The sequence below is a fragment of the Phoxinus phoxinus genome (assembly GCF_949152265.1).
Source record: "Phoxinus phoxinus genome assembly, chromosome: 2".
Classification (NCBI taxonomy): Eukaryota; Metazoa; Chordata; class Actinopteri; order Cypriniformes; family Leuciscidae; genus Phoxinus; species Phoxinus phoxinus.
In genome coordinates, this window is record NC_136877.1 from 42,362,947 (window position 1) to 42,386,934 (window position 23,988).

The 23,988-nt window shown below is 35.8% G+C and overlaps 2 protein-coding genes across 2 annotated transcripts in view; one reads left to right on the top strand and one right to left on the bottom strand.

Moving 5' to 3' along the window:
- Positions 1–8,369, bottom strand: part of sh3gl3a (SH3-domain GRB2-like 3a) — a 33,617-nt gene extending 25,248 nt beyond the window's left edge. Inside the window, exon 1 of the mRNA XM_079638342.1 lies at positions 8,111–8,369. Within this exon, the coding sequence (XP_079494468.1) occupies positions 8,111–8,155 (45 nt within the window). The 5' untranslated portion in view covers positions 8,156–8,369. The remainder of the gene's footprint in view (positions 1–8,110) is intronic.
- A 6,186-nt stretch (positions 8,370–14,555) lies between these two features.
- On the top strand, positions 14,556–18,794 carry fth1a (ferritin, heavy polypeptide 1a). Its single transcript, XM_079605272.1, has 5 exons — positions 14,556–14,908; positions 16,248–16,353; positions 16,535–16,681; positions 18,148–18,273; positions 18,360–18,794. Exons 2-5 carry the CDS (start codon positions 16,252–16,254, stop codon positions 18,516–18,518), a joined length of 534 nt encoding a protein of 177 aa, XP_079461398.1. The 5' UTR covers positions 14,556–14,908; positions 16,248–16,251; the 3' UTR covers positions 18,519–18,794.
- Positions 18,795–23,988: the final 5,194 nt, after the last annotated feature.

Here is a 23,988-nt window from a genome sequence, read left to right on the forward strand (position 1 = left end):
TACCTAGAAGAACCCGGCTAAAATCAAGGGGAAACCAAGCTTTTGAAGTGGCTGGCCCCACACTGTGGAACAAGCTCCCACTTTATATTAGATCGACTTCCTCTCTGTCTGAATTCAAGTCATGTCTCAAAGCGTATTTATTTTTTGGTGCTTTTAGCTTATAATGATTGTTCTGTTTTAAACTGTGTTGATTATTATTTGTGTTACTAATTTCTATGTGTACAGAACTTTGGTTGGCCAGTGGTCGTTTTTAAATGTGTTGGTTTAAATGTGTTGGTAATGTTGGCTTATGTCTCCATAAATAAACTGAACAGAACTGAACTGATTATCACTACTGTTCAAAAGTTTGGGGTCAGTTATTTTTTGGGGAAAGAAATTAAGAATTTTATTCATTAAATTGATCAAAAGTTACAGTATAGACATTTGTTATGTTGCAAAAGTTTTTGAAATGTCTATTCATCAAAGAATCCTGAAAAGAAATTGTACACAACTGCTTTCAACATTGATAATAATAATAAATGTTTCTTGAGCAGCAGCAAATCAGCATTAGAGTGATTTCTGATGGATGGATGGATGGATGGATGGATGGATGGATGGATGGATGGATGGATGGATGGATGGATGGATGGATGGATGGATGGATGGATGGATGGATGGATGGATGGATGGATGGATGGATGGATGGATGGATGGATGGATGGATGGATGGATGGATGGATGGAAGGAATATTACTCAACAGATCATGACTGACACTTTCAAGCTTCACAAAAAATGCATAAGCACATAAAAAATATAATAAAAGTAGTCTATGACTTGTGTGCTATATTCCAATAGTCATGTTCATAATAACATGAACAACATGAGGGTGAAACTAAATACATTTTTCATCACACTTTGATGAAATGACACTGATATTTTTGCTTCGAAAATCCATCAAACATTGTACACCCTTCATGCAACTTTTAAAATACTACTACCAACATATTATGGTTTTAGTAGCACTAATCATAATATGCAAATTGCGATTCAGTTACATAGTTCAAACAGTTCTCAAACTGATGACTAAGGCACTGAAGACAGAGCAGAAAACAACTCTTCAGTCCAAAACAGACTGCGGGCCATATAAGTGGTTTACATTCCATTCAATAACTCTAGTAACGTCTGGTCTCAACCATCTGCAGTAAAACTATTACTGTGCCAACAGACCGTGGGAGCACTCGCTAATGTGAGTAATAAACATAGATCAGCCTCGTAAGAATGATGTTCCTCTACAGGAGTGGGTGCTCGGATCGATAGGACATAATCAATAATGAATGTGGCAGTAACTGAGCTGAAGACTTGTGTAAACATCTGCCAGTTGGTCTCATTTCTGTGAAGAGGAACTGCTGTTTTCACATAAATTACAGATTCCCTGCCAGCCAGAAGACTGCGTGTTCCCTGCATAGCGTGCGTCCTGGATTTCACAGTTGGGTTTATGATACTAATTTGTGCTCAAGAAAACAAATTATGCTTTGACACTACTCTCTGTAATTTGCAGTTTGGTTGCTGCCACACACAAAAAAAAGACAACTATCAAATTTGAGGCTCTGTGATAAACGGCTGGCTGATATTGAAATATTGTATTTGTGTCTTTCTATGTGTTTATACTTTTGGTATGGAGAAGAAAAATAACTGCTGTATGACCTCCAGAAATTGTACACAAGGCTGCAATCTCCTCGGACAGTTCGTTTTCAAAGCAAAATGAAGAAACACAATTCTTTGAAATTGCTCTGGATAAACGCATCTGCTAAATGCATGTAAAAGCATAAAGAGGCAGCCATTAGATTTTCATTTCCATTCATGCGTTGAAACTACAAAACCAACTAGTCAGTGAGTTGCCTGAATGACTCTAGTCGACTGTAAGGAAGGCCTGTAATCGGCAAGTTTCAGCTTCTCCTGACCCTGATATTTATATTTCAAGTTGTGAAATTAACCTTGAACATCAGTGGGAATGAACTGTTTTCATACAATTATTCAGAAAGTATCATGGCATGCATTATGGAGCCAACCTAGAAATATAGAAGCAAAACATGGTTCTCGGGAGTAAATGTAAAAGTGGTTAAAAAATTCAGGTTTCAAGCTTTTATCCAAACTATATCCAAATATTTTATCCAAACTATATCCGACGAGGCGAGTGAAGATTATCTATACTACGGAGAGTATAGAGGTTTGCTGTTTGTTTAAAACAGCAAAAGTGAAACGTGCTCTGTGGGGGACACCACCCCAGCAGAGGACATCCCTGGATTGTAGGTCCAGTGGCACCGCAAACCTGCTCAATCACTTCCATCTCAGATAGTGTTTTAATTATTCTTATTTCTTTTGATTAATTTAATTTATTCTATGTAAAGCACTTTGAATTACCACTGCTTAGCTTTGCACTGAATGAGCACTGTGCCACTGTTCGTCCGACTGTTTGCACTCTATTTTATTTTCTAAACTGTCTTAATTATTCTTATTTCTTTTATTATTTATGTAATTATTCCAATTTCTTCTATGTAAAGCACTTTGAATTACCACTGTGTATGAAATGTGCTATATAAATAAACTTGCCTTGCCTTGCCTATAAAGTTGATTCTCAACTATGTTATGTTGAGAAAGAAGGATTTGATATACCATTTAACTTTATGCAATATACCTGCAAACGTAAACATGGCCATAAATGCCATTCCCATGCTATGCAATGCATGTATGTCATTTGAATATTAATGTGTTTTTGCAGACATATATTGATGTCGAATTTTTTTCCCTATTCATTTGTTGTCTCCAAAATGCCATGATGTAAGTCCTGGTGTCCCTTACAGAGGTCGTGTATGAAATCGATGCCCTATTTCATAACAGAAAGTCATTCTGATTTGTAACCCCATAACATTTTCCTGAGATGCTGATTTCTGACAAAAAAATTGAAAATTAGTCAGATTTAAATGATAATTACAAAATATCATCATATTTTCTGTACATTTGGTCATTCAGTCATTTTTAAAGACCAAGGAGAGTGAGTTGTCGAGGTGAAACCTCCAAACATTTTGGTATCTTTGCAAAGCCCTGAATGTGCTCTTTACAGGACATCCACACTTAAAACTGGCATGTAGGCTATGTTGCCAGGGAAATTCGCTAAAACAAAATGTCCATTACAGAGGCCAGACGTCTATTCCTAGGTCTCGGGGGATACGGGAACAATTTGAACTTTGATTCTTTGTGATCTTTCCTTCTTTTTCCCATTTCATCTAATATCTGCATGTGTTAATATGAAGGGTTTCCTGAATGTAAATAAATACATTTTAAGTAAAACCTTTGCACCTAACTTATGCATTCAACAGCAGTGAGCCTTTTCGCCAGGTTTACATAAAGCTCATGAAACCACACATGCCTATCCCTGATTCATGTTGACAACTGGTTACTAAGTTACTCTGATCCTGGTGTATTGCTTAACTGGAAAATCCCTCCTAAAACTCACTCACTTTCCTGTGAAACAATCTCTTGAAAAGAGCCACAAAGTTGCATTTAATTCAGTGATTTGATGAATATGGAGAGGATAGAGCCTTTGGAAAACGAAAGCAATATTATAAACAAGCTCTTGCCTGTCCAGTTCTTATCAGCTATAAATCTGTTTAAACAACTAATGACAACTTGTGAACTTTGTATTAGAAGAAATTGACTGAACTACCAACCAACCAAGGCAGTTTGGATGCTGTCTATCAGCTATGCATGCAGGGAACAGAACGTGGATAACCAAAATCTTATTAAAATATGATTTTCTTCAACACCACTTATATTCATACATCTCCAAACTAACAGATCGGTTCTGAGCAGCATCTCAGCTGAATATCTAAATTTTGCTTCACGCGTTTGGATTCTCTTGCATTTCTACCATCACAAAACCTGTAGGTGGTTAAAACAGATGTGCTGCTTTCATCCATATTCAAAAATCTGTTCTAGTGCACTGGTCATTAAAGACTAAAACACAGGGCTTTACTATGGCCTTGTACACAAGCAGCAATCATCCCATTAAAAACTGAGCTATACAAACAGCTTTCTACAGCACATAATGGAAAATATCCATTTAAAGATGCCAAAACACAAGTGTCATAATATTTTTGCAAACCTGCTGGTGGGCACAGCGTGGGGTTCCAAAACAATAAAATGAGAAACAACAGCCACATTTGGAGATTAGCGTTGGTGGGCCTATGCATGTCACGCACAAATTCTGTTTTGTTTAGTTTATGACTGGAATGATTATTATCTAGCTTGTGCGATAATGTGGCTTATCATAACAAAGCACAATGACCAACAAGGAGCATCAACATATCAACATTGACTAGACAGCTCAAAAAGATTAAACAATATCCTGATATGAAATAGGCTACTGAGAATATCAAAACGTACAAACAATAAATATCTGATTATTAGTAGTTGCACTAAAACTATAAAACTACTACTATAAAGAACCAAGCAGTTTCCCAATGTCATATTCATGTAATTTTCACTGTGCTGTATGTATAATAAGTGTTACCTTGCCTTTATTTGGAAAAAAATATGATTCCCAGTGGGCACAAACTTGCCAGATTACCGAATTCCCTGTTGGTTACAGTGTTTACTTCCTTTTTTCATTCATCATTTTTTGTAACAATTTATTTATGAAAAGCGCTATAATAGGATTACAGAATCAAGAAGTTATATCGGCTTTATATCAGCCACTAGTTCTAAGTATTAAATTGATGGAAACCAACTCATTGCGGTACACGCGTGTACACAGTAAGCTGCCTCTCAGACAGTGTGCGATCCCGAATTCAGTTCTCTTTCGCGGCTTATTACACTCGAACAGTCAGATACACACACAGTTATGTCGAAATTCCTGTCTTGGTGAGTATTCATGTACACAGTTGGTTTTGTCTTAAGTGAATGTTAACAGTTGGGAAAGAAATCAGATGAATTTCAATAGGATCCGTGCATTAGGTCTTAAAGTGACAGCAGCCTAATACAGTAAACCTGCTGCTGTCTGTCACATGAGACACAGCCATCTTCTAACCGTATACATACTGGGAAGTGAACTATATTCTCAGAAGGCGAAGCACTGCTACTTCTGCGGAGTGATTTGCTCGCAGCGTCTGAGAAGCCCTGTGGTGAGGAGCAGAGAGTTCGCTCAGAGTGTTGCGCTAATCACTCCGCAGAAGTAGCAGTGCTTCGCCTTCTGAGAATATAGTTCCCAGTATGTATACGGTTAGAAGATGGCTGTGTCTCATTGGACCTTACTATTTGTAAACGCTGTGACTATACAAATCACAACATATAAATAGGCGTTATTTTGTCACGTATTGGGAGCAGTATGCTAGCTGGAGCCATTTACCTCCAGTCTTTGTGCTAAGCTAGGCTAGCGGTGGGTGCATCGGTCAGTCACTTCCTGCATAGTTACTTATTAATGACGGACCATTATTCTAAAGTGTTACCGTCCTTTAACTTTAACTAAACCGTTCCTTTAAAGCACTGTTTATTTCATTTGTATCTTTGTTTTATTGTATTTGTCCTATTGTTTGTAAGTTGCCTCATTGTTCTTATTTTAAATAACATGTACATTAAAATAACTAAAATAACTAATTGTTCACCTCTAGTTTCAGGTGTTTTTGATTATCTGGATGTTCTTGATATTAAGTTTTCAGCTTGACACCATATCAATTACATAGCAACACTTTAAAGCCATTCAGAGCACCTTAGAAACTGCAACACCCTGGCATTATGGCAATGAGTTTGTGACTGAGAAGAATTCTTCCGAACATGTAAAAGAAAAAAATATCATAATCTAACATAAATCTGACTCCCTGGTCTCAATTTTTGGATGGCACACTACAAATTTTAGATCAAGTCGGGCTATATTATGCATGCATTGTAAACTGATTGCAGATTGTGAAGTGTTATGCATTAAAGCTTATGTTATGGCTTTAGATGACCGCAGTTGTAAATTACAGGAATTACAGTAAAGTATTTGAGAGGTACAGTTGAAGTAACATTGAAGCCTAATGATGCAGAACCACCTACTATGGCAAAACATTAATCAAGTAAAGAGGGATTTGACAGTTCTCCCAAACAAACACATCCTCCACTGGATGTCTTTATATAAAAAAAGAGGATACTAAACTCAGAATGGCTAAACAAAGAAGGCTAGTCTCACACAGAAGTGAAAGTGTAGAGTCTGAATGCGCTCACTGTTGAGGGTTTAGCTGTTCAGCTGTTAAAATGGGATGTCTTTTTGAGAGGCAAACCGCTGGGCTTTATTCATTAACTCTATAACATTAAAGTGATGACATATATTGTGTGTTTGTTTTTCCTTTGTTATGCCATAAATAACCACTTACACAGTAAACAGCATTTGCGTAATGTAATTATTAAAATTGCGACGAAACAGAAGTAGGCTAGTTACAGATCTTTTCCACCATAGCGTGCCGTACGTAAACCCGAAAGTAACGGATTATCGGAAAAGAAAAATTGTAGGGGCGGAGACTTGCTTCTGTGCATCGGTTGTTTATTGGATTGTGAGATGTGGGCGTTGCACTCAAAGTGGAGGCAGATAAACACGGGCCTGCAGGGGTGGGCTTAAGCGCACTAAATGACTGCTGAAGTCCTGCAAACGTCACTAGAGAGAAGTTAGCCGTTTCACCGGAAGATCTAGTTGACATTTTGATCATAAATTCAACAAAAATAGGTCAACAAAAATATTAAAAGTGAAATATACATGGATGAATCATATTTCTTAATCAGAAATTCAGAGAATTTTAGATAAGGTAAATTTAAATTTAATGACAACTTTATTGTTTCTAATAAAAATGATAAATCGATATATTAATATTGGCTTCCTGCTCCTACACTTTGGGCCACAATTTTCAAACCCAAAAAGCGTGAACTCACTAAGTGTTTTGTGTACGCTTAGCTGGTTCTTATTCATCTCATGAATAACTGAGATTTCTGACTCTTAGAAATATGAAGTTTGTGTAATTATGGCACTTCACCAAATCTGTTTGTTTATCTAATGTTTTGTTCATTTTCATCTGTATTTTTATTTTTACAGATTGTTGATCCAAACTGTGACTAGTGATAACTAAAACTAGTACTAGTAGTTAAACTAGTAACGTTCAAAAACTTCAAATAGAAACCACAATAATAAAATGAAAAATTGTATTAGTGGGAAACATACTCGTGACAAGTCCACATGTATTAATGGAACTGATACTGGTAACTAGCCTACTTGAAAAGGTAACAACAACAGTTGGAATAGGCTACATCTTACCACAGAATGGAACAGGTGATATTAACAAACACTATATAATTAGGCCTATTATATATGTTTTCATAGTAACAATATCTAGGTACTTAACAATAGGACAGTAACTTGTACAGAATTAGTACTAGTGTGTACTGAATAAGTCCTAGTGACTATTAAATAGATAGGCTACTAGTAATTATTGGAATAAAGTAGGCTAATAGTATTTCTTCTTCTTCAAAAACTAAAATAACATAACACTAGCAATTTTAAGGAATAAATGTCCAAAAGGTTTGCCATTGACCGCCTGGTCACACGTGACATCATAAAAATACCACTATCTTAATCAAAAATGACATCATCATCACGCTACATGAGTCGTGTGACTGATAACATCTCCAAACTTCAGTTACAGGGCATCCCCTATAGATGATGATGATTATAATCATATCCATAACACAAAACATTCAACACTAATTAATGAACACAATTACCATTTTCATTTAAGCAGGCCTCGCAACAGCAAGCTGCGAGAGAATATGCACAAAAAACGTATCCTACATCACAATGAGCGGACATGTATCAACAAAAGCGTTGATACAAATGTGACAAAGTTGACAGAAATATTAGATATGAAGTCAAGCGGCTCTGCTCCGTTTCTGCCGCTCTGATGGGCCTCTTAGAGCACAAAACCCAACCAGACCACTTCAGATGACAATATACGAGTGCTTTCACTACGGTCATCTGTCAAAACCCTCATAACTTGGGTATTAGACTATAACATAAACAGTGTAATAACGTTACCTCGGGCGTCTCCTTACCTGACTCGCTTTGTGCAGCTGCTTCTTAAACCCCGCCACCGACATCCTTAAATAAAATGAAACACGAATATAGATGATAATTAAATCTTTACGGGGCAAAAGGTGGTGATCCGATCCTTCAAAAGATCACAAATATGAATATATTTCAAACGCTTTCGGTTTATTTCACCGCCGCTGGAAGATGGACCTGCATTTCGCGGTGGGGTTTTTTTTCTCCCTCACTAACAAGTGCTGGTCGGTTATGTTTGTTTCGAGGATTGTGATTGGCGGAGAGGCGTATACGTCACGGCAGCATCTCGGAGAACCCCTTTACTAACAAAAACACTATATCAGGGTTTGACACAAATAGGAGGAACCTTCAGCAAATATCCATCCAGGAAATATACGTCGACTCTACAGAATCCAGACTATTATGTAAATATCTGCAATTGTGTAACAGAGAGTGTGTGTGAAACTGAGTAGACCCTGGTCCTGGAGTAACAGCACTGCACATTTTAGATGTCTCCCTCCCCAAACAAACACATCTTATTCAACTCATCAGCCTAAGAAGAGAGACATAGAAAAGTGCAGTGGGGTTACTCCAGGACCACTGTTGGGAGACACTGGTTTATCGAATTCGAGTACCGGTACCCGCAGAGCATTAACAGCGACCCGCTGCCCCCTAGTGGCACTTCATGAACCCTACCGAGAGAACACTGTGCTGTGCGAAGTCTATAACTAAAGTGGGAGGCCACTACTGAAAATCAGTCGTGACTCGTGATATAGCCTAATGAAAAGATATTGGTAACACTTTACAATAAGGTTAATTAATTAGTTAACTACCTTAGTTGAACAATACTTCTAGGCTATTCATCTTAGTATTAACTTCAACATTTACTAATACATTATTAAAATCAGAAGTTGTATTTGTTAACATTATTTAATGCACTGTGAACTAACATGAACAAACAATGACCAGCTGTAGTTTTTGTTAACTAACATTAACAAAGATTAATAAATACTGTAACACATGTATTGCTCATTTTTAGTTGTTATACGTTTACTAATGTTAACTATAGTAATTAACCTTATTATAAAGTGTTACCAAGATATTCAATTCTGAATTAGACTTTTAAATACAGATACTGTAGCTTCCCTTTGAATCTTCGTTTCTGTTGACTTTCTGAATTAGTTCAGGCAAGTTCTAAAATGTAGCTACATTCTCTCTATTTGATTGCTGAAATTGACCTTGGTATTGTTATTTTAATGTTGCAAAGCGTTTCACAGTTTTGAAATTGGAAACATCTGTTGCATTGGGGTACCATTTGAATGTTGAGGTAAATTTAGATGCTTGATGTGAATGTGCTGAGTGCATGGATGACGACTGTTTTCATCATTGATAATACTAATAGCCTAATGTTTTTTGAGCAGCAAATCAGCATATTAGAGTAATTTCTGAAGGATCACGTGACACTGAAGACTGGAGTAGCCGAGTAGCGTAATGATGCTGAAAATTCAGCTTTGACGTCACAGAAATAATTTACATTTTAAAATATATTCAAATAAATAACAGTTATGCATAGCTTTCTTTTAATAAACAAAACTGCATGTGCCTTGCTGAAGAACATGCTACTTCTCTCTAAGGTATACTGTATACTACAGTATACCTGAGACATTTTGAAAAAAAAAATAGTTGCATAGTCTACCTTTAAATTTGTAATGATATTTCACAATATTAGTGTTTTTACTTTTTTAGATTTTTTACAAATACAAATAAATGAAGCCTTGGTCAGCGTGAGACTTCTTTCAAAAACGTTAAAAAAAAATCTTAGGCTGTATATACAGTCAAACCAAAAAAATATTCAGACACCAGATATAATTTTTGATATATTTTTTACTAGTGGGTGCAGGACACTATTATAATAAATAATAATAATTCATTACATTCATATAGCGCTTTTCTCTGCACTCAAAGCACTTTACATAAGGTTAATTTCTGCAAGTAAGGATAGCAAAATAAAGTAAACTGTTACATATTATACCCAAAAATTCTTCATACAGTGGACTACCAGTAAAATGTATAAACATTTGGGACCAAAAATTATTCAGGCCCTTTGACCTGACCATTTTTTGCTCATCAGTGTTTTTTCTTTAATTGCTAATGCCACCTTTTTACACCATCTATAGATATAGATATAGATCTATAGGTCTGTCTGTCTGTCTGTCTGTCTGTCTGTCTGTCTGTCTGTCTGTCTGTCTGTCTGTCTGTTCAAAGTGAAAGTTCTTTTTGAAATTGTGACTTTTTCTAGCCTGTAGCTTCACGGGTTCACCACTAGATGTCGTACATAGTGCTACAGTAATAGTTTTCTCTAACTCTTAATGGGTTTCTGTATTCCCATATTCATCAGTTCTGTGTTAAGTATTGTGTGTTTCATTTTATTGCTAATTCATTCATATGTAACACAAGTTCACAACATGAATCTACTTATCGATCTATCTCCTTCATTTGATCAACAATTTATTTGTAGCCTATATTGGCCATTAGTGGTTGATCTCTCCTGAAGGACCCCAAACACTGCACGTTTTCTTTGTCTCCCTAATCAAACACACCTGATTCAACTTCAACTCATCAGCTCATTAACCCATGTGATAATGAGCTGATGAGTTGAATCAGGTGTGTTTGATTAGGGAGACAAAGAAAACGTGCAGTGTTGGGGGTCCTTCATTAGTACGCTAAAAATAATAGGGAAACATGAAACTGGGATGTGTGAGGTCTGTAATATTAATGAAACAGTAGAACATGTAATTATTGATTGTCATAGGTATAAGGAGGAAAGGATGAGGCTGAAAGACTGGTTAAGTAAAGAAAAAATTAGATTTGAAATGAAGGAAATATTACAAATGAATTCAGGGAGTGTAGGGTATAGAGCAATATTTGTGTTTTTGAATAATACAGGGCTTATTAGAAGGATATGAGTTTAGGTGTTTTTTGAAAGTTGTATATAATAATGATGTGAGTGATAATGTTTTAATATTAATAATGTTATTAGATATTTATGTAGGTATTTATTGGTTTTATTTATGTATTTATTTGTATATTTAAAGAGTAGTGAGTAAAGGCTATTGTGATTCACACTCCATATCAGAAGGTGGCGGTAATGCACACTTAAAAGTTGTTTGCCAACCGCCATAAAAAGAAAAAGAAAGAAGGGGGTCCTTCAGGAGAGGTTTGGAAAACACTGCTATAAGGCATTGAAAAACATATTAGTCAGTCATTAAAAAAAGTGCACTTTGTTGGGTGAAAATTATCTGCATTGTGAAAAGGCCCATATGAATGTATATTGTTTTCTTTTTTTAAAGAAAGTATAAAGTTAAGTGGCATTTAGTAAAAACTAAAAGGTTGCTTTTGCCATGCAAAACCTGGATTAGGATTTAAGCACCAAAGGAGTGGCTAGTGTACAAGAATAGGGTTGTGCTGTCCCAGGATTTCCCAGGGTTGCATGTTCAGTACAGGATGACTAAACCTAATAGGAATAACATTGCTGTTTTCTCCAAGATCCACAAAGTAATGCCTCTCATAGAAAGTTTAGTGGGCCAGATATGAACGTCCAGCCACTATTGTCTCATGCTGCAACTTTTGTGTTTGTCAATCAGGAACAGAAAAATCCCCAGTGAAAATGAAGAAACCTTTTAAACCAGCCCATGAATAACTGTGAATGACTTAATTGAGTTTATCTACACTAAACTTGAAATAAACTGAATAGATAGTATTTGTAATCAATGACTTAGGCCTAGTTAATAGTTTTGCTATATGTTTGTGGGTTAGTCAATTCCGTCGATTCGATTAACTAACATGCTGTGTTAATCGCACAATGAAACAAATCCAAATTGAATAGTTATTAAACAAATCAAAATTAACGAGATCATGTGCGGGAAAACTATCAAACACAAACCACATTAGCGTAAATGAGAACTGATCATGAGCTATACTGGGATTGAACAAAGGAAGCCACAGCTGAAACTAATGGGGAACAAACAAGGACATAATCAGTACCGTAAATGACTGGGAACAGGAAAACAGGAAACACATACTCCTCCTGACAGAATTGTCTTATATCTTTGTATTTCCTCCAAAACTTAAATGTGTATCCCTATTTTTACAAAAATGCTTGTGGAGAAATTGAATGAGTTAAAATGTTTCCAGAACCAAAACCATTGAAAAAAAGAAGAGTATAATGACTCTCTATTTGCTCTGCTTATTTCTAAATCTTTGCAAAAATGTAGGTCATGCACAATGAGTATTTATATGCATTAAATAATTATAGCTTTAAAAGGATGTATTATTCCTCAGTGAAACCATTGTCACAAAGTGGTTTCATTAAATGTAGTCCTAGCCTTTATGGAAGTGGTGCCATAAATAGTGAGAACTATATATTATATTATCTCAATTATATATAATGAGATGATACCATTACATCAATTATGTGTTTAGCGATCACACCTTAAACTGATCCACTTTTACTAGTTCAAACAAACAATTTGGTGTGAATTAGAAAACCTGCCCTGTACTATGCCCAACCTAAAATGCTTTGTCAACTCTTTATCATTGTATCCTTTACTACAAGACAGTACGATCTGTGACTTCACTTCTGTTCTTTTTTCTTTTGTCACAATGCAAAGCTTCAGAAACAAATCTTGAATTGTGAAAGATTGGTAAAAGGAACTTTGCTCAAGCCAAATTTCTCAACAAGGGAATAAAGTAAAAAGTACAGTTTTTCTTTTTCTTTACATTTTTTAAAATAATAATAATAATTTATGACTTTTAAAATTTTAAAAAAGTTTATAATGTTTATATAAACTTTTGGCATTTATAATGTTACAAAAGATTTATTTTGTAACAAAATTTCTAATGTTACAAAAGCCCTATAATCCGATGAACATGACTGTTGTTGAGTCAGCGAGATACTCAGATACTCCTGACATCCTGTGTAGCTTCAAGCTATTGACTTCAAACCTCTTATTAACATTTTTAAAATAATAATAATAATTTAGGCTAATAGTTCCCATACCTGTAGAAAACACTGCCAATGAGCAGGCAAACATGTTCAATTGCCACTTGCATCTCTGACTCACTGTTACACAACTGAATGTTCCACAACATTAAGTTCTGGAAAACATTGGTATCCACCATACGTCACATGTTATTGACTGCGAAACTGGATTGACCAATAAGGAATGAATAAGTGATAGTTTGGTAACCGTCTCAGCACTTTATTATATATAATATAATATATATATATCACGTTTCCAGTAGCCATGCAGAGATCATATGATATGATCAGTATTGTTGTAGCACAATAAAAGTTATGGCACATATTATTTAATGGCACATACAAGTGCCAATGCCCGATAAAGACGTTTATAATGTTACAAAATATTTATCTTTAATAATAAATGCTCTTCTTCTGAACTACTGGATGGCTTCCACAAAAACATAAAGCAGCACAACTGCTTTCCACATTGATGATATGATAATAAACATTTCTTGTACAAATCAGTAACGATTTCTGAAGGATCGTGTGACAATGAAGACTGCAATGATGTTGAAAAATAGCCTATAAACTGTTCTTCACTCAAATAAAAATGGTTGTTAAGAACCCTTTTGCAACCTTTATTTCCAAGAGTTTATTGAAATCAGTGTCACATACAGTAGGCCTACTAGTTGGTCTCCAGGCATGAAATCAGAAGGGGGGGGGGGGGGGGGGCTCTCTATTGTGCAAAAAAAGCCCTATAATCCGATGAACATGACTGTTGTTGAGTCAGCGAGATACTCAGATACTCCTCACATCCTGTGTAGCATCAAGCTATTGACTTCAAACCTCTTATTATATACCACTAACACGTACAAGGACATATTGAAGCGTCTTGACATTTTTCCTTCCCCTGTATGTTTAAAAGGACTGCAATTTTTGGTCATTTTAATACCCAGCACTTCCAAAGCATGTCATTAATGCTTCTCAAATATATGCACTAGCGAAAAGGAAAACTCTAATTATTGTATAGAAACTTAATTATTGTATGGAAACTCCACAGGTCCCTTTTGGTCTCCTCTTGCATGTTTATAACATTGGATGTAAGAATATAAATTTTGATTTGAACTTAAAGTTGGGGGGCACGAGAACTTTAGATAAAAAGTATTGTGAAGAAGTTTTCACTGTTTTAATAAAATATGAGAGGTTAAATAAAAATATATTAATTGGTTTTACTCTGTAAACGAGTTATTGTAATAATATCTTTAAAAGCAAATTAGTAGTGCCTTGAATCTCCGAGGAATTTAATTTTGAGGGTTTTTTATAGTTTTTTTTTTTAAGTATTTATTTTAGAATATAATATTCTCTATGTTGTAGAGTATAGATATTGTTTTTTTTTTTACTTGTTATATACCGGTATGTTTTTCACATTTGTCATGCCTGGCTTTATTTCTGGGTGGATCATGTGACTCATACGTGATGCGTCATGCAATGACTCGCTAGACGTCATACAAATACTCCTGCGCCACAACGCTTGAGTTCAGAATCGTTTCAGCAGCCACGAGGACAGACTGAAGGTTACCTGCTTCAACAGTGCTTGAACGGCAACCGAACTCTGTCTTTTCGCTTTTCCATCAACCAAATTCTTTGATTTCAGTCATTTTGTTTTCTGTCAAAATCGAAAATTTGGTTTTAAGACGCTTGCTTTAAAAAGGAAATCTACGTGAACCAGCGTCCTTGACCATCTTTGCGAATAACACCATTTAAAAGCAGTAAAACATACTATAAGGTAAGTCTTCATCAAAATCAACACATTTATTCACATATTCTATTCAAATTGTTTATTTTTGTTTTGATATGTGAATAACTCGCTTTGCATAGAGATTGCTGCATCCATTACTAGCGAGCGTAACGGTAACGTTATAGCACGAGCGTTAGGCAAAGGCGCCATCTTTGTTGTTTTTTTGTTGTTTTAAATCGGTTTAGTCATGCAGGGATGAAAGAATTGAATAACGTTAAAATAAAACTGGTTTGAGTTCGACTGCCTAATTGTCGTTCATTTGAATGGATGTAATGTTTGTAAAGGCCACAGTCTTCTCAAATGGCCGCCCCGTCTATACGTCTCCTAATGCATTTTCATCTGCGTTTATCGCGTGTGTAAAGATTGGATTTGGTGCGTTTTGTTGTATTCGCCAAATAACACCGAGCAATTTATTTGAAAAATGGTGTCGCTACTTTTCCAATGAAAGTGGATGGGGACTGGAGCCGTCGAGCTCTGTGGGGAAATTATTTACAACGTTAAATTTTACACGACGTTAATAATATTGCACGTCTTCTGACGTCATTCGAAATACTTGATTAAATGTTTGCTAACTTTAGGCGTTTATATTTTTAAAAACTGTAATTTTACAGTTCGTTTTTTTGATAGTTGCGTCACAATCTTTTGTTTTCACTGCTTAAATGTAATTGAGGAATTAGACCCTGCTCTTTTGGTCGTCACCATCCAAAACGCTCAGAAAATCGTTTGAAGCCGTTCCAACAGGTTTGGTTTAATGTTCCCAGGTCACAAAGGGTTTTTCCTAATCCTTTTAGTAAACCGACTTAAAGAGTGTCTAGTATTTTGTAAAATATGTTGTATGAGTTAGCTAGCCTATGCCAAATTTCAGATGCAGATTCATGAAATGTTTTTCAACAGTGTCATAATTATAGGTGAGTTAATTATAGATTAGACTACATACATTTTCCAGATCTCTTGAGTAGGTGAGACTGGACCAACAGGCCAAACCTTGAGTAGAATTATTTAAGTGCCATGCAGTCATGTGCTTTTCCTCGTAACAAACAAAGAAGAGGGCTGACGATTAAAACACCTGTCCTGAGAATGTATAAAATTTCGTACAGCAACTTACTGAGAGTTGTGGCTTAAACACCTGCTGTCGTGTCTGGAACAGACAATAGACACTATTATTAGTGGTTTTGCGGTGAGCAACGATGCGTGGTAATGCAGAAGTTGATGATGGAGAGATTACAATGTGTTCGTTAATAACAGGGAAGTTTTTTTTTTTTTTTTTGAGGGGGCTTTTTTTATCTTATACAATCGAAAGATTTAATCTTTGTGTCCTCTCCTGCAGAAACATGAGCTCTCAGGTGCGACAGAACTTCGAGGAGGCCTGCGAGGCGGCCATCAACCGTCAGATCAACATGGAGCTGTATGCGTCCTACGTCTACCTTTCTATGGTGAGAGTCCAAGGACATTGCAACATCCCTTTCCCATTTGGATTAGTGTTCTAGGTGAAAGGGATGGTGGGAAGGAGCATTGAGTTCAGTACTCGAATGAACTTTGCTTGAAAGCTTGGTCAATGATTCATTTCCTTTATTGCTAATTGTCTGTTCTGATTATTTTATTTCTCCCATGCAGTCATACTACTTCGACCGAGATGATCAGGCTCTGAACAACTTCGCAAAGTTTTTCCGCCATCAGTCCCAAGAAGAGCGCGAACATGCTGAGAAACTGATGAAGTTTCAGAACCAGAGGGGAGGGAGGATCTTTCTGCAGGACGTGAAGGTACGTCTGTGTGTTCACGTGATAGCATTACAGTTTGGCAGGACACCGAGATAGAAAGGGTGGGGCTCTTATCTTTAACCAACACTGACTAAACTTCAACTGACAGTAGGCATGGTTATTAAGATGTGCTTTGCCATCGTGTGAGATTGAAAGCATAGTGGGCAACCACAAATGCTCTTAGGACCAGGCGCTGTGACGTTACATCGTGTGATCGGTACATATTTTGCAATAACACTATAATTGCATGAGTTGCAAGAGGGCAGGACTGCTTTATCAGTTTCATTGGTAATGCAAAAATGGTTAATTAGCGTGAAATGCTTTTAGAAAGTTTGCTTGGCATCTGACTAGTTGACATCACAAGTTTTAACTGCATTTTGCTTATTTAATCTATTTGTAGGGCTGCAACAAACAATTATTTTGATGATCTGTTGATTTTCTTTGATTAATCAGATGAAAAAAGCTTACTTTATTTAGATGGACTGTAATAAAAAAAAGACTGATTTTAAAATCCATTAAAAAGTCACATCCTGCCCAGTTTTCCCTCAAGCAATGTGCAATATAAAGGTAGGGACGCACAGTATATTGGCCACCGTATCGGCTGATATTTGTTCATTTTAATGTTATCAAATATATAAAGGCCAATAAAAAAATGGATGATTTCCTTCAGAAGAGACACTTCAGATGCGCACTGTTCGCCATGATGGATTTGAATTGCTTTAAATATTTAAATCAATTCAAAAAGAAAAATGGTTAAGTGCAACATGTGCACCGCAAGTCTGTCATATAGGCTACATAAAATTATGAGAACATTATAATTGTGTGTTTGGGACATGGCCTTTAATGGTGAGACTTTTGTTTTTGTAACCGGGCTCTCAAATTATATTAAATTTAGATTTATCGGCTAATATATCGGTTATCGGCTTTCAAATATAATTATCGGTTATTGGTATTGACAAATTTTCATATCAGTGCATCCCTAATTTGAAAGCAATGAAAACAAATATAGGCAATGTGCAATTTTGTGAGCTTGCAGGCACTTTTGGCAGAGTTTTGTTTAATGATTCACATCGCTTGCTGACTGTTGCGAAATGAAATTACTCGCGTGACTTCCTAACATGTACAGATAAGGATACAACTGTAAAATGTTAGGTATGCTGACTATGCTCTGAGAAAAATGGGTCTCAAAGCAAAATTCTCTGTTAGAAATACGGTAGTCATTTTCCCTCAAATTTGACCTAAAACTTGTTAGTGTATTAAGGTTATTTTAGGTTATATTTTAGTAATGAGACCATGCATTTCTCTGGGTTATGTAAATATATGCTTTTTTTTTTTAATGCATGAATTAAAATAAAAAGAGAATTTATTGTGATGCTATTGCTGGGTTACTACATTTGTGTACTGTATTATACGTTTTGTTATGTATTAAGATTGTAATGCTCATGCCACTTTTAATCTTTGTCTGACAGAAACCGGAAAAGGATGAGTGGGGAAGTGGCGTGGAAGCGCTGGAATGTGCCCTGCAGCTGGAGAAGAGTGTCAATCACTCCCTCCTGGAGCTGCATAAACTGTCCTCTCAGCACAACGACCCTCACGTGAGTGTGACTCCTCAAACCAATGCATGGACTATTTCAATCACAAACTAAACTTAATCCAAACGCACCCTTTTTGTTTCTTGCAGATGTGCGATTTCATTGAGACACACTACTTGGACGAGCAGGTGAAGTCCATCAAAGAACTGGGCGACTGGGTGACCAACCTGCGCCGCATGGGCGCCCCCCAAAATGGCATGGCAGAGTACATGTTCGACAAGCTCACACTTGGCAAGGAGAGCAGCTAAACGCTCCGTCCAATTCCTTTGCTGATTAGTTTTGCTCTATGCCCTACATGCCATGAAACTTTATTTTGTTGTTTGACTGACTGGTCAACCTGTGTGTCCAGTTTTTTAAGCAGAAAAACATCTAAGCTTGTTTTGCTTCCATAATGCTTTGCTGTTTAAACTTGCACGTCTCATAAGCCATTGCTGTCTATATCTGTTTCCTACCTGCATGTGCTATGTGATTCGTCAATGAAATTATGCTCCATATCAATAAAACGGAAACCTCTGGGATCTGAACTTGACTTGTGACTCTTTTCAGTGCTTCCAGCCGAGCTTGTTTGATGGGGTTGTTTATGGAAATAAATGCAATATAGTTAAACTTAAAGGTGGGGTATGTGATTTGCAAAACGGCTGGCAGATTTTGAAAATACAACTCAAATGGTCCTACCTTCTTTCCTTTGACTCCACCCATTCAAAGAACATGGACATGGATGGTACGACCGATTGATTGACGCACTTACTGTCCAATGATTTTAGGTGGTCTTGGAAATGATTGGCTGGAGTTTTTCGAGTCCTGCCCGTTCCACAGATGATTAAATTGCTTAATTTTTATTTCAGTGCTTCTAACTCAGTGGCTGTAAGTGGGTTAAGAATAGGATTTTAAGTGATTTTGAAAAAATGGCCATGAGAATTCCATACCCCACCTTTACATTTTCATTGCATATTTGAATCTATATGGAGTTATGGTCTGAGAGCAGGAGTGTAAAAAGTAGTGTGTAATTAAAAAAAAAAAACAATTTGAACTGCAGTTAAATTTGTTTATCCTGTACAGTAAGAACCAAAAATTTATTCAGGTTGTTTTGGGCTCCATATACATTACCATTCAAAAGGCTGCATTTAGTATTATTGCTACCTAACTTTTACATTTAATCTATTTTAAAATCAAACGTATTCCTGTTATGCAAAGTCCTGTTATGCAAAGTCTTCAGTGTCACATGATCCTTCAGTTACTTTACATCTGTTGAAAACATCCTTGCAGACCTCAAACTTTTGAATGGTAGTGTAGGTTGACAAACTATTTTCATAGATGTAGCAGTATCTTTCAGTTTACTCCTGTGTGGGTTGGTTTTCTACACGTAACAATGTGACTAATTTGCAAACTTTTGTATCGTGTTTAAAAAAATGATGGCAATCCAGTGATTAAGGTTTAATGGTATTTGATGGAGAGAAATGTTTAAGTCGTCAGTCTTAGGTTAGCTATTACTAGACTTGCATTGATGCCAGTGAAACCAGACACCCATCTGATCCAATGTTGTTTCAGTATTACAATGAGTTTATTATTAAGCCACATATATTACATTTAGGCCTGCTTTCACAGACAGGTCTTAGATTAATCCAGGATTAGGCCTTAATTCAATTAGGACATTTAAGCTTTTATAAACATGCCTTAAGAAAAAACATTACTGGCATGCATCTTGAGACAAAACAATGATTGACATATTTTAAGATATGTCACTGCAAGTTGCTTTCAGTTAAAACCTCTCACACATGCAGTTTAGACTGGGACTATAGCCTTGTCTGTGAAACTAGTGCTATAGCAGTGGTGAAAGTGTTAATATTTCAGCCAGATCTAATATCTGTAGGCTAGTCATTACATCAAAAGAACAAAAGGAAATAAAAACGGGCTACTTCTCTTTTCATAAGAAGCAGGTGTTATATAAAAAAACCTATCAGTACACTTCCTCTTCTATCAACTGTCATTGATATAAAAAGTAAACGATGGATTTAGCATGTAATGAGCGGTTTCTGCAGACCAAAACTGACGCAAATTATCAATTTGAAAGCGTTTCAGTTCATTGTGTTCCAATACACAGGATTCATTTAAAACCATTGTTACCTTAATTGTCCATGTCTGGCTTGAACTGGTCAGTGTTTTTTTCATTCATTCGGAATTAGACACACGTGATGAATCCCATTTAGTGGCCAAGAACCTTTGAACACGAAGTACAAAACTTAACATGACTGAATAATGAATTCATAATCTTTTTAGATTGTCAACAAAACGGGTATGAGGAAGTCAGCATTAGAATGTGGTGAAACAAGAACACTTTGATCAAAGCACCAGTATTGTGTCTGTGCGTGTCAAGATGAACTTGCAAAAAAAAAAAAAAAACTGCATGTCATGGTGAGCCCTGCATTGTTACACGGATTATATATGCAATCTATTTTTAGCCTCATTCTTACAGACAGATGTCTTACTTTTGGCCATGCACATGCAGCAGGGAATAGCATATTAAACTATTGGTTGGTTAAAGTATATATAAACTATACTATTCTGTATTTTGATTTACCAATTTAATCAATTCACTAAACCATTCAAGTTAGTATGTTGTTTTTTGTTGTTGTTTTTTTTTTTTAAAAGAAATTAAATTAAAATTACTTGGTCAAAAGTAACAGTATAAACATTTATTTTTCTGTAGTTTTTAAATGTATAAACGGTGTTGTTTTAAACTTTCTATTAATCAAAGAATCCTGATTTTTTTTTTATCATGGTTTCCAATAAAATATTAAGCTGCACAACTGTTTCAGCATTGATAATAATAAGAAATGTATCTTGAGCAGCAAATCATATAATTTAAGAATGATTTCTGAAGGATCATGTGACACTGAAGACTGGATTAATGATGCTTAAAATTCTAATTTGCATCACAGGAATAAATTGCATTTTCAAATAGAAAAGAGTTATTTTAAATTGTAATAATCGCTGCACAATATTGCTGTTTTACTGTATTGTTGAACAAATAAATGCAGCCTTAGTGAGCATAAGAGACTTCTTTCAAAAAAAAAAAAATGACCCCAAATTTTAGTAGTGTAAATAATTATCTGACCCATTTTAGAAAATGTTTTCAAAATTCGTTTTTGGTTGGAACTTAGAATGATAGTTCTTGTTATGAATTTTTTTATAAGACCTCTTTTGTACAATATTCTTTTGTCATACATTCTCATTTTCATTTCTGTTTTGGTAAATGGAAACTAAACATGTGAGCTGTTGTACGATTGGGAGTTTAAGAGTCTGAATTTGTAGTTTAGTTATATTGAATTATTACCTGATAAAACAATCTTACAAGGTCATAACCCACTTCTCCACCTGGGTCAATTTTATCAGTCAGTTACAGGTATCACTCACACACACACACACACACACACACACACACACACACACACACACACACACACACACACACACACACACACACACACACACACACACACACACACACACACACACACACACACACACACACACACACACACACACACAGCAGATGCAGACATCTGGAATTTCCTTCTCTCAGAATGACCTTTATAAAGATGTTTCAAAAGCCAGGAGAGCTGGAAGTGACAATAAGAAGTGAAACAGAAATTATTTGCATGAATTTGAAACTTCAGTCAGAAAAGTTTATACTAGAAATTAGTATTTATAATATTTATAAGTTTAATTACGTTTAAAAAAAATTGATTACATTTTTTATTTTGATTAAACCTATTTTTATAAGCACTTTATACCACAAAACGAATTAATTTCTGCCACTCTACACTTTTGCATGTATTTAAATATATGGTTTAATTTTGTAATGTACATCTAACTACAAAGGTTGCAAAATATGCAGTGTCAATATTTTTTACGAACTACAATTGTATACCACAAAACGATTTGCTTTCTGCCATACTACACTTCTTTTGTACTTTTTAAATTATTCTTTATTAATAATAATAAGGAGAAGAAATATATTTTTATGGTTTCATTTTGTATTGTACATTTTTTGGTTTCATTTAGCATTGTGCATCTCAGTTTTACAGTTTTTTTTCGATTGCTAAACGACAGTGAGCACAACTGGAGCTACATGTGCAAAACTCTAACTACAGTCTGCACAACAGCAGTTCATGTGGACCAAACTCTAGTTCGTTTTTCATTGCTTGAACACAGTTTTCAAAACTCTACACACTTATCCCATGACTTTAACCACAACCTGCACAACACTGTGGATTTACAGCACTTTGTTCAAATGCTAACACACTGCTGTGAACCACACATTCAAAACAGAATAGATTTCAGCCTTGTGTCTTTCAAACACTGCTGATGGCAACTTCAGCTGAAACAGGTGAGATTTACATCCTTACAGTAAATGAGAACATTACAGGAATTTATTTTGTTTTGCAATTATAGAATATTTACACAGATATATATATTACAGTAAGTTTGACTGTAAAATATATTTTTTTACTGTATTACTGTATATACTGTAATATACAACAGGACCCAAAGGCTGGCCTCAACAGGAGGAAGAGGAAACATATTTTCAGATGCGCAGGAAAATGCTATTGTCGCAGATTAATGGTTTTGTACCTGCCTGCATATTCACCCTTCCTCAACCCAATAGAGGAGTTTTTCTCTGCCTGGAGGTGGAAAGTGTTTGGTCACCACCACCCACATGACCAAATGTCTCTTTTGGAAGCCATGCGTGCCGGATGTGAGGACACGAGTCCAGAGGACTGCAGGGATGGATAAGGCACTCCAGAAGGTTCTTCTCCAGGTGCATGGCAAGAGAGAACATTAGATGTGATGTTGATGAAAACCTGTGGCCTGATGCTGGAGAGACGCAGGATTAGCCCCGCAATTATTTGTTTGAATTACATGTACTTTTAGTTTCTACCTTTTTTTCCCTCATTACTGTAATTTCGTAAATTACCACAGACTATTGAAGCAAACTGCTATTTTTCATTTAACTTAAAGAATTGTTATGTTCTAAAAATGTAAATAAATCATGTGAAAGAATGTCACTCTTTTCTTTGAAGAAAATATTACTTTGTATGAAGTCACTGAAATTGTTCAAACTGTAAAGATGAAAAGTTTGTATTTTCTGTATTGGTGTTTGATGCTAGTGTTTTTACTCTCAGTGTGTTCGAGTGACAGTGTGTGTTATCTCAGTGAGGGTTGTGCATAGTGTTTGGCTGCACTGAGCCTGTTTTGAGCCATGTGTTAAGAGTTGTGTTGCTTGGAGTGAGTTTTGCAGGTGATGTGAACTGTTTAGCTCAGGTGACTGTTGGTAGTGCAGACTGTAGTTAGAGTTTTGCACATGTAGCTCCAGTTGTGCTCACTGTCGTTTAGCAATCGAAAAAAACTGTAAGATTACAAAGTTTGGAGAGTTGCATCTCAGAATGTTTTGAATAAAGTAACAAATGTTTTGTATAAACCAATCTTTTGACACAATGTCTTAAAATATAAACAGCCATGTTTAAGTAATTCGGACTTTCCCAGAATTAGAGCAGTCAGATTTTCCTAATGCAATCTGGCACATCACAGTTGGGAAAATCCATGCCCAGCCCAATCCGAGGCTTATAAAATAGCTAGCTGGATGAAGACTTGATGTGACTGAACTGCGCAAACCAAAGGTAAGAGACTGACTAAACTCACCTCTATATCAATGCA